This window comes from Salmo salar, chromosome 13 (assembly GCF_965601325.2).
Source record: "Salmo salar chromosome 13, fSalSal1, whole genome shotgun sequence".
NCBI classification, from domain to species: Eukaryota; Metazoa; Chordata; class Actinopteri; order Salmoniformes; family Salmonidae; genus Salmo; species Salmo salar.
The window spans coordinates 97,730,001-97,742,244 of NC_138303.1; the positions used below are offsets into that span (position 1 = coordinate 97,730,001).

General features: G+C 54.1%; 1 protein-coding gene across 1 annotated transcript in view; it reads right to left on the reverse strand.

The window, feature by feature from the left end:
* Positions 1–12,244, reverse strand: part of pi4kab (phosphatidylinositol 4-kinase, catalytic, alpha b) — a 135,616-nt gene that overhangs the window by 91,462 nt on the left and 31,910 nt on the right. Inside the window, exons 28-31 of the mRNA XM_082960479.1 lie at positions 7,226–7,382; positions 5,227–5,569; positions 4,977–5,084; positions 4,741–4,868 (exon numbers count right to left, since the gene is read on the reverse strand). Coding sequence (XP_082816605.1) covers positions 4,741–4,868; positions 4,977–5,084; positions 5,227–5,569; positions 7,226–7,382 — 736 coding nt within the window. The remainder of the gene's footprint in view (positions 1–4,740; positions 4,869–4,976; positions 5,085–5,226; positions 5,570–7,225; positions 7,383–12,244) is intronic.

A 12,244-nucleotide genomic window follows, 5' to 3' on the forward strand; every position in this document is an offset into this window, starting at 1 on the left:
GCCCCACACACACACACACACACAGAGAGAGCCCCCACACACACACACACACACAGAGAGAGCCCCACACAGACACACAGAGAGAGCCCCACACACACAGAGAGAGAGAGAGAGAGAGCCCCACACACACACACACAGAGAGAGCCCCACACACACACACACAGAGAGCCCCACACACACACACACACACAGAGCCCCACACACACACACAGAGAGCCCCACACACACACACACACACACAGAGAGCCCCACACACAGAGAGCCCCACACACACACACACACAGAGAGCCCCACACACACACACACACACAGAGAGCCCACACACAGAGAGCCCACACACACACACACACACAGAGAGCCCACACACACACACACACACACACACAGAGAGCCCCACACACACACACACACAGAGAGCCCCACACACACACACACACACACAGAGAGCCCACACACACACACACACACACACAGAGAGCCCCACACAGAGCCCCACACACACACACACAGAGAGCCCCACACACACACACACACACACACACACACACAGAGAGCCCCACACACACACACACAGAGAGCCCCACACACACACACACACAGAGCCCCACACACACACACAGAGCCCCACACACACACACAGTGCCCCACACACACACACATAGCCCCACACACACACAGAGCCCCACACACACACACACACAGAGCCTCACACACACACAGAGCCCCACACACACACAGAGCCCCACACACACACAGAGCCCCACACACACACAGAGCCCCACACACACACAGAGAGCCCCCACACACACACAGAGAGCCCCACACACACACACAGAGAGCCCACACACACACACAGCCCACACACACACACAGCCCACACACACACAGAGAGCCCCACACACACACAGCCCACACACACACAGAGAGCCCCACACACACACAGAGCCCCACACACACACAGCCCCACACACACACAGCCCACACACACACACACACAGAGCCCCACACACACACACACAGAGAGCCCCACACACACACACACAGAGAGCCCCACACACACACACACACAGAGAGCCCCACACACACACACACACAGAGAGCCCCACACACACACACACACAGAGAGCCCCACACACACACACACACACACAGAGCCCCACACACACACACACACACAGAGCCCCACACACACACACACACACAGAGCCCACACACACACACACACAGAGAGCCCCACACACACACACACACAGAGAGCCCCACACACACACACACACGAGAGAGCCCCACACACACACACACACAGAGAGAGCCCCACACACACACACACACACACACACACACACACACACACAGAGAGAGCCCCACACACACACACACACACAGAGAGAGCCCCACACACACAGAGAGAGCCCCACACACACACACACACACACACAGAGAGAGCCCCACACACACACACACAGAGAGAGCCCCACACACACACACACACACACAGAGAGAGCCCCACACACACACACACACACACACACAGAGAGCCCCACACACACACACACACACACACAGAGAGAGCCCCACACACACAGAGAGAGAGAGAGAGAGAGAGCCCCACACACACACACACACACACACACACACACAGAGAGAGAGCCCCACACACACACACAGAGAGCCCCACACACACACACACACACACAGAGCCCCACACACACACACACACACACACACACACAGAGAGCCCCACACACACACACACACACACAGAGAGCCCCACACACACACACACACACACAGAGAGCCCCACACACACACACACACACACACAGAGAGCCCCACACACACACACACACACACAGAGAGCCCCACACACACACACACACACACACAGAGAGCCCCACACACACACACACACACACAGAGAGCCCCACACACACACACACACACACACACACACACACACACACACAGAGAGCCCCACACACACACACACACACAGAGAGCCCCACACACACACACACACACACACACACAGAGCCCCACACACACAGAGCCCCACACACACAGAGCCCCACACACACAGAGCCCCACACACACACACACACACACAGAGCCCCACACACACACACAGAGCCCCACACACACGCAGAGCCCCACACACACACAGAGCCCCACACACACACACAGAGCCCCACACACACACACAGAGCCCCACACACACACACAGAGCCCCACACACACACAGAGCCCCACACACACACAGAGCCCCACACACACACAGAGCCCCACACACACACAGAGCCCCACACACACACAGAGCCCCACACACACACAGAGCCCCACACACACACAGAGCCCCACACACACACAGAGCCCCACACACACACACAGAGCCCCACACACACACACAGAGCCCCACACACACACACAGAGCCCCACACACACACACAGAGCCCCACACACACACACAGAGAGCCCACACACACAGAGAGCCCCACACACAGAGAGCCCCACACACACACACACACACACACACACACACAGAGCCCCACACACACACACAGAGAGCCCCACACACACACACACAGAGCCCCACACACACACACACAGAGCCCCACACACACACACACACACACAGAGCCCCACACACACACACACAGAGCCCCACACACACACACACAGAGCCCCACACACACACACACAGAGCCCCACACACACACACACAGAGCCCCACACACACACACACAGAGCCACACACACACAGAGAGCCACACACACACACACACAGAGCCACACACACACAGAGAGCCACACACACAGAGAGCCCCACACACAGAGAGCCCCACACACAGAGAGCCCCACACACACACACACACACACACACACACAGACAGAGAGACCCACACACACACACACACACAGAGCCCCACACACACACAGAGCCCCACACACACACAGAGCCCCACACACACACAGAGCCCCACACACACACAGAGCCCCACACACACACAGAGCCCCACACACACACACAGAGCCCCACACACACACACACAGAGAGCCACACACACACAGAGAGCCACACACACAGAGAGCCCCACACACACACACACACACACACACACACACACAGAGCCCCACACACACACAGAGAGCCCCACACACACACACACAGAGCCCCACACACACACACACAGAGCCCCACACACACAGAGCCCACACACACACACACACACAGAGCCCCACACACACACACACAGAGCCCCACACACACACACACAGAGCCCCACACACACACACACAGAGCCCCACACACACACACACAGAGCCCCACACACACACACACAGAGCCCCACACACACACACACAGAGCCACACACACACAGAGAGCCACACACACAGAGAGCCCCACACACAGAGAGCCCCACACACAGAGAGCCCCACACACAGAGAGCCCCACACACACACACGCACACAGACAGAGACACACACACACACACACACACACACAGAGCCCCACACACACACAGAGAGCCCCACACACACACAGAGAGCCCCACACACACACACACAGAGAGAGCCCCACACACACACACACACACACAGAGAGCCCCACACACACACACACACACACACACAGAGAGCCCCACACACACACACACACACACACAGAGAGACACACACACACACACACACACACACACACACACACACACACACACACACACACAGAGAGCCCCACACACACACACACAGAGAGCCCACACACACACACACAGAGAGCCCCACACACACACACAGAGAGCCCCACACACACACACAGAGAGCCCCACACACACACACAGAGAGCCCCACACACACACACAGAGAGCCCCACACACACACACATAGAGCCCCACACACACACACACAGAGCCCCACACACACACACACAGAGAGCCCCACACACACACACACAGAGAGCCCCACACACACACACACACACACACAGAGAGCCCCACACACACACACACACACACAGAGAGCCCCACACACACACACACACACAGAGGCCCCACACACACACACACACACAGAGAGCCCCACACACACACACACACACAGAGAGCCCCACACACACACACACACACAGAGAGCCCCACACACACACACACACACAGAGAGCCCCACACACACACGCACACACAGAGAGCCCACACACACACACACGCAGAGAGCCCCACACACACACGCACACAGAGAGCCCACACACACACAGAGAGAGCCCCACACACACAGAGAGAGCCCCACACACACAGAGAGAGCCCCACACACACAGAGAGAGCCCCACACACACAGAGAGAGCCCCACACACACAGAGAGAGCCCCACACACACAGAGAGAGCCCCACACACACAGAGAGAGCCCCACACACACAGAGAGAGCCCCACACACACAGAGAGAGCCCCACACACACAGAGAGAGCCCCACACACACACAGAGAGAGCGAGCGAGAGAGACGGGGGAAAAGGAGAAAGAAAGAGATTCTACAGACACAGATGTATGAATCCATCAGCAGCGTAGGGAGAGTCTGTTCAGGCGTCAGATTTGACCTGTGTAAAAACGTAGTCCTGTAGTCTTGTAGCGCGGGTGTTAAATCAGCCAGCCCCACCGCTGTAGGCTTACTTAGCATCGATATCGGAGAAGTGCTGGATGCGAATACCCCGGCAGAGAGGGTGCTGGGGGTGGGCACGGCGCCTAGCTCACCGGGAGAGACCAGCTGGCACGCCGCCAGGTACTTCTTGTCCGACAGGATGCTGGCGTAGAAACGGATCATGAAGCTGATGTCCTCACGCAGACGCTTGTCCCCCTGGGTAGGGAACTTAGGGGGGGCGCTAGGGGGGGGGGGAGGATAAAATGATTTAAAAGATGGCGATTTAGAGAGGGAAGGTTATTTCCCACGTTAGTAGTGAGTTGGACTGTGGAGTAGAACTTGTGTGTACCTGAAGTAGTCGAAGGCGGTGGAGTAGATCTTCTCTCGGAGGACATTCCTGATGGTGGTGTTGGTGACGACGTCAGAATGGAGCAGTGCTAGTCCCAGAGTTAGGAGCCTAAACACACACAATGATTGGTTCATTTGTTCTGAATCAGAAACTGGATCTAGTGTGTGTGTGTGTGTGTGTGTGTGTGTGTGTGTGTGTGTGTGTGTGTGTGTGTGTGTGTGTGTGTGTGTGTGTGTGTGAGAGAGAGGACCTGAAGCGGGGTCCAATGGCGGCTACGTGGCGGTTGAGGTTGCTCTTGGCTCCGCCCACGTTGAGGGAGAGCGAGCGTTGTAATAGGCTGCCAAATATCTCCACCTGGTCTTCACTGGAATACTTAGCTATCTCAAACCTCTGGACCAAGAACACCGGTCCCATACAAATGCACAATGGTAGTTGAAGCACAACAACAGATGTCTCCATACTTACCGGGACCTCCACTCCTGTACGAGCAGCCAGCAGCCACTCCCAGCAGGCGATAGCCGTCTCCATGCCGTGTTCTGTAAACATCTTCAGAGGAGACCAACACAGGTGGTGCAGCAGCTGAGGATCACATTCTACACCCCGACAGAGAACACAGAAGACTTCAGTAGGACAGGTAACAGAGAGCTACAACACTTCAGTAGGACAGGTAACAGAGAGCTACAACACAGAGAAGACTTCAGTAGGACAGGTAACAGAGCTACAACACAGAGAAGACTTCAGTAGGACAGGTAACAGAGCTACAACACAGAGAAGACTTCAGTAGGACAGGTATCAGAGCTACAACACAGAGAAGACTTCAGTAGGACAGGTATCAGAGCTACAACACAGAGAAGACTTCAGTAGGACAGGTAACAGAGCTACAACACAGAGAAGACTTCAGTAGGACAGGTAACAGAGAGCTACAACACAGAGAAGACTTCAGTAGGACAGGTTACAGAGCTACAACACAGAGAAGACTTCAGTAGGACAGGTAACAGAGAGCTACAACACAGAGAAGACTTCAGTAGGACAGGTGAACAGAGAGCTACAACACTTCAGTAGGACAGGTAACAGAGAGCTACAACACAGAGAAGACTTCAGTAGGACAGGTAACAGAGAGCTACAACACAGAGAAGACTTCAGTAGGACAGGTGAACAGAGAGCTACAACACAGAGAAGACTTCAGTAGGACAGGTGAACAGAGAGCTACAACACTTCAGTAGGACAGGTAACAGAGAGCTACAACACTTCAGTAGGACAGGTAACAGAGAGCTACAACACTTCAGTAGGACAGGTAACAGAGAGCTACAACACTTCAGTAGGACAGGTAACAGAGAGCTACAACACAGAAAAGACATCAGTAGGACAGGTAACAGAGAGCTACAACACAGAGAAGACTTCAGTAGGACAGGTAACAGAGAGCTACAACACAGGGAAGACTTCAGTAGGACAGGTGCACGAGAGCTACAACACTTCAGTAGGACAGGTAACAGAGCTACAACACAGAGAAGACATCAGTAGGACAGGTAACAGAGCTACAACACAGAGAAGACTTCAGTAGGACAGGTAACAGAGAGCTACAACACAGAGAAGACTTCAGTAGGACAGGTGTAAGAGAGCTACAACACTTCAGTAGGACAGGTAACAGAGAGCTACAACACTTCAGTAGGACAGGTAACAGAGCTACAACACAGAGAAGACATCAGTAGGACAGGTAACAGAGAGCTACAACACAGAGAAGACTTCAGTAGGACAGGTATCAGAGCTACAACACAGAGAAGACTTCAGTAGGACAGGTATCAGAGCTACAACACAGAGAAGACTTCAGTAGGACAGGTATCAGAGCTACAACACAGAGAAGACTTCAGTAGGACAGGTATCAGAGCTACAACACAGAGAAGACTTCAGTAGGACAGGTATCAGAGCTACAACACAGAGAAGACTTCAGTTCAGAACTAATTTAGGCTTGCCTAAACAAAGGGGTGACATCTATAGTTGTTGCATACGTTTTTAGTTATTTCATTTGTATTACATTTTTTTTAATGTGTAGAATTTTCTTTTCACTTTGACATTATGGAGTATTTTGTGAAGATCAAAAAGAAAAACTAAATCTATTAAATGCTTTTCAATCCCACTTTGTAACGGAACAAAATCCAAACGGGCGTGAATACTTATGATGCATCCCAACAATGGGCTATTTGGTACATTTATTCCATTCCAAATCAGTCTTCACTTTTCAGCACACACACCTTTAGTGCTGATGAGCAGTGCTGCCAGTTTGAACATGTTCTCAGTGAAGGCCTCAGGGTTCTGAGCATCTAGAGCCTCTGTCGTCTGTCTGACCATCAGCCTGGACAGGTCTGACTGGCTACGCACTGCCTTACTGAAATGGATCATACCTGCCACCTGGAGGGAGAAAACACACACGAACGCATGAGCACACACACACACACACACACACACACACACACACACACACACACACACACACACACACACACACACACACACACACACACACACACACACACACACACACACACACACACACACACACACACACACACAAACACAAACCACTGGGGACAATATTGTTCTGTTGAATAAGAAGGAGAACTATGATAAAGTGTATAAAGGAGAAGTGAGTAGAGTCCTGTCTAGACCTGTAGCAGTGTCTCTGTACCTCTCCAGCATAGCGGGAGTCCTGTCTAGACCTGTAGCAGTGTCTCTGTACCTCTCCAGCATAGCGGGAGTCCTGTCTAGACCTGTAGCAGTGTCTCTGTACCTCTCCAGCATAGCGGGGGTCCTGTCTAGACCTGTAGCAGTGTCTCTGTACCTCTCCAGCATAGCGGGAGTCCTGTCTAGACCTGTAGCAGTGTCTCTGTACCTCTCCAGCATAGCGGGGGTCCTGTCTAGACCTGTAGCAGTGTCTCTGTACCTCTCCAGCATAGCGGGGGTCCTGTCTAGACCTGTAGCAGTGTCTCTGTACCTCTCCAGCATAGCGGGAGTCCTGTCTAGACCTGTAGCAGTGTCTCTGTACCTCTCCAGCATAGCGGGAGTCCTGTCTAGACCTGTAGCAGTGTCTCTCTGTACCTCTCCAGCATAGCGGGAGTCCTGTCTAGACCTGTAGCAGTGTCTCTGTACCTCTCCAGCATAGCGGGAGTCCTGTCTAGACCTGTAGCAGTGTCTCTCTGTACCTCTCCAGCATAGCGGGAGTCCTGTAGCAGTGTCTCTGTACCTCTCCAGCATAGCGGGAGTCCTGTCTAGACCTGTAGCAGTGTCTCTCTGTACCTCTCCAGCATAGCGGGAGTCCTGTCTAGACCTGTAGCAGTGTCTCTGTACCTCTCCAGTATAGCGGGAGTCCTGTCTAGACCTGTAGCAGTGTCTCTGTACCTCTCCAGCATAGCGGGAGTCCTGTCTAGACCTGTAGCAGTGTCTCTGTACCTCTCCAGCATAGCGGGAGTCCTGTCTAGACCTGTAGCAGTGTCTCTGTACCTCTCCAGTATAGCGGGAGTCCTGTCTAGACCTGTAGCAGTGTCTCTCTGTACCTCTCCAGCATAGCGGGAGTCCTGTCTAGACCTGTAGCAGTGTCTCTGTACCTCTCCAGCATAGCGGGAGTCCTGTCTAGACCTGTAGCAGTGTCTCTCTGTACCTCTCCAGCATAGCGGGAGTCCTGTCTAGACCTGTAGCAGTGTCTCTCTGTACCTCTCCAGCATAGCGGGGTCCTGTCTAGACCTGTAGCAGTGTCTCTGTACCTCTCCAGCATAGCGGGAGTCCTGTCTAGACCTGTAGCAGTGTCTCTGTACCTCTCCAGCATAGCGGGAGTCCTGTCTAGACCTGTAGCAGTGTCTCTCTGTACCTCTCCAGCATAGCGTGAGTCCTGTCTAGACCTGTAGCAGTGTCTCTGTACCTCTCCAGCATAGCGGGAGTCCTGTCTAGACCTGTAGCAGTGTCTCTGTGCCTCTCCAGCATAGCGGGAGTCCTGTCTAGACCTGTAGCAGTGTCTCTGTACCTCTCCAGCATAGCGGGAGTCCTGTCTAGACCTGTAGCAGTGTCTCTGTACCTCTCCAGCATAGCGGGAGTCCTGTCTAGACCTGTAGCAGTGTCTCTCTGTACCTCTCCAGCATAGCGGGAGTCCTGTCTAGACCTGTAGCAGTGTCTCTGTACCTCTCCAGCATAGCGGGAGTCCTGTCTAGACCTGTAGCAGTGTCTCTGTACCTCTCCAGCATAGCGGGAGTCCTGTCTAGACCTGTAGCAGTGTCTCTGTACCTCTCCAGCATAGCGGGGGTCCTGTCTAGACCTGTAGCAGTGTCTCTGTACCTCTCCAGCATAGCGGGAGTCCTGTCTAGACCTGTAGCAGTGTCTCTCTGTACCTCTCCAGCATAGCGGGAGTCCTGTCTAGACCTGTAGCAGTGTCTCTGTACCTCTCCAGCATAGCGGGAGTCCTGTCTAGACCTGTAGCAGTGTCTCTGTACCTCTCCAGCATAGCGGGAGTCCTGTCTAGACCTGTAGCAGTGTCTCTGTACCTCTCCAGCATAGCGGGAGTCCTGTCTAGACCTGTAGCAGTGTCTCTGTACCTCTCCAGCATAGCGGGAGTCCTGTCTAGACCTGTAGCAGTGTCTCTGTACCTCTCCAGTATAGCGGGAGTCCTGTCTAGACCTGTAGCAGTGTCTCTGTACCTCTCCAGCATAGCGGGAGTCCTGTCTAGACCTGTAGCAGTGTCTCTGTACCTCTCCAGCATAGCGGGAGTCCTGTCTAGACCTGTAGCAGTGTCTCTGTGCCTCTCCAGCATAGCGGGAGTCCTGTCTAGACCTGTAGCAGTGTCTCTGTACCTCTCCAGCATAGCGGGAGTCCTGTCTAGACCTGTAGCAGTGTCTCTGTACCTCTCCAGCATAGCGGGAGTCCTGTCTAGACCTGTAGCAGTGTCTCTGTACCTCTCCAGCATAGCGGGAGTCCTGTCTAGACCTGTAGCAGTGTCTCTGTACCTCTCCAGTATAGCGGGAGTCCTGTCTAGACCTGTAGCAGTGTCTCTGTGCCTCTCCAGCATAGCGGGAGTCCTGTCTAGACCTGTAGCAGTGTCTCTGTACCTCTCCAGCATAGCGGGAGTCCTGTCTAGACCTGTAGCAGTGTCTCTGTACCTCTCCAGCATAGCGGGAGTCCTGTCTAGACCTGTAGCAGTGTCTCTGTACCTCTCCAGCATAGCGGGAGTCCTGTCTAGACCTGTAGCAGTGTCTCTGTACCTCTCCAGCATAGCGGGAGTCCTGTCTAGACCTGTAGCAGTGTCTCTGTACCTCTCCAGCATAGCGGGAGTCCTGTCTAGACCTGTAGCAGTGTCTCTGTACCTCTCCAGCATAGCGGGAGTCCTGTCTAGACCTGTAGCAGTGTGTCTCTGTACCTCTCCAGCATAGCGGGAGTCCTGTCTAGACCTGTAGCAGTGTCTCTGTACCTCTCCAGCATAGCGGGAGTCCTGTCTAGACCTGTAGCAGTGTCTCTGTACCTCTCCAGCATAACGGGAGTCCTGTCTAGACCTGTAGCAGTGTCTCTGTACCTCTCCAGCATAGCGGGAGTCCTGTCTAGACCTGTAGCAGTGTCTCTGTACCTCTCCAGCATAGCGGGAGTCCTGTCTAGACCTGTAGCAGTGTCTCTGTACCTCTCCAGCATAGCGGGAGTCCTGTCTAGACCTGTAGCAGTGTCTCTGTACCTCTCCAGCATAGCGGGAGTCCTGTCTAGACCTGTAGCAGTGTCTCTGTACCTCTCCAGCATAGCGGGAGTCCTGTCTAGACCTGTAGCAGTGTCTCTGTACCTCTCCAGCATAGCGGGAGTACTGTCTAGACCTGTAGCAGTGTCTCTCTGTAACTCTCCAGCATAGCGGGAGTCCTGTCTAGACCTGTAGCAGTGTCTCTGTACCTCTCCAGCATAGCGGGAGTCCTGTCTAGACCTGTAGCAGTGTCTCTGTACCTCTCCAGCATAGCGGGAGTCCTGTCTAGACCTGTAGCAGTGTCTCTGTACCTCTCCAGCATAGCGGGAGTCCTGTCTAGACCTGTAGCAGTGTCTCTGTACCTCTCCAGCATAGCGGGAGTCCTGTCTAGACCTGTAGCAGTGTCTCTGTACCTCTCCAGCATAGCGGGAGTCCTGTCTAGACCTGTAGCAGTGTCTCTGTACCTCTCCAGCATAGCGGGAGTCCTGTCTAGACCTGTAGCAGTGTCTCTGTACCTCTCCAGCATAACGGGAGTCCTGTCTAGACCTGTAGCAGTGTCTCTGTACCTCTCCAGCATAGCGGGAGTCCTGTCTAGACCTGTAGCAGTGTCTCTGTACCTCTCCAGCATAGCGGGAGTCCTGTCTAGACCTGTAGCAGTGTCTCTGTACCTCTCCAGCATAGCGGGAGTCCTGTCTAGACCTGTAGCAGTGTCTCTGTACCTCTCCAGCATAGCGGGAGTACTGTCTAGACCTGTAGCAGTGTCTCTCTGTACCTCTCCAGCATAGCGGGAGTCCTGTCTAGACCTGTAGCAGTGTCTCTGTACCTCTCCAGCATAGCGGGAGTCCTGTCTAGACCTGTAGCAGTGTCTCTGTACCTCTCCAGCATAGCGGGGGTCCTGTCTAGACCTGTAGCAGTGTCTCTGTACCTCTCCAGCATAGCGGGAGTCCTGTCTAGACCTGTAGCAGTGTCTCTGTACCTCTCCAGCATAGCGGGAGTCCTGTCTAGACCTGTAGCAGTGTCTCTGTACCTCTCCAGCATAGCGGGAGTCCTGTCTAGACCTGTAGCAGTGTCTCTGTACCTCTCCAGCATAGCGGGGGTCCTGTCTAGACCTGTAGCAGTGTCTCTCTGTACCTCTCCAGCATAGCGGGAGTCCTGTCTAGACCTGTAGCAGTGTCTCTGTACCTCTCCAGCATAGCGGGGGTCCTGTCTAGACCTGTAGCAGTGTCTCTGTACCTCTCCAGCATAGCGGGAGTCCTGTCTAGACCTGTAGCAGTGTCTCTGTACCTCTCCAGCATAGCGGGAGTCCTGTCTAGACCTGTAGCAGTGTCTCTGTACCTCTCCAGCATAGCGGGAGTCCTGTCTAGACCTGTAGCAGTGTCTCTCTGTACCTCTCCAGCATAGCGGGAGTCCTGTCTAGACCTGTAGCAGTGTCTCTGTACCTCTCCAGCATAGCGGGAGTCCTGTCTAGACCTGTAGCAGTGTCTCTCTGTACCTCTCCAGCATAGCGGGAGTCCTGTCTAGACCTGTAGCAGTGTCTCTGTACCTCTCCAGCATAGCGGGAGTCCTGTCT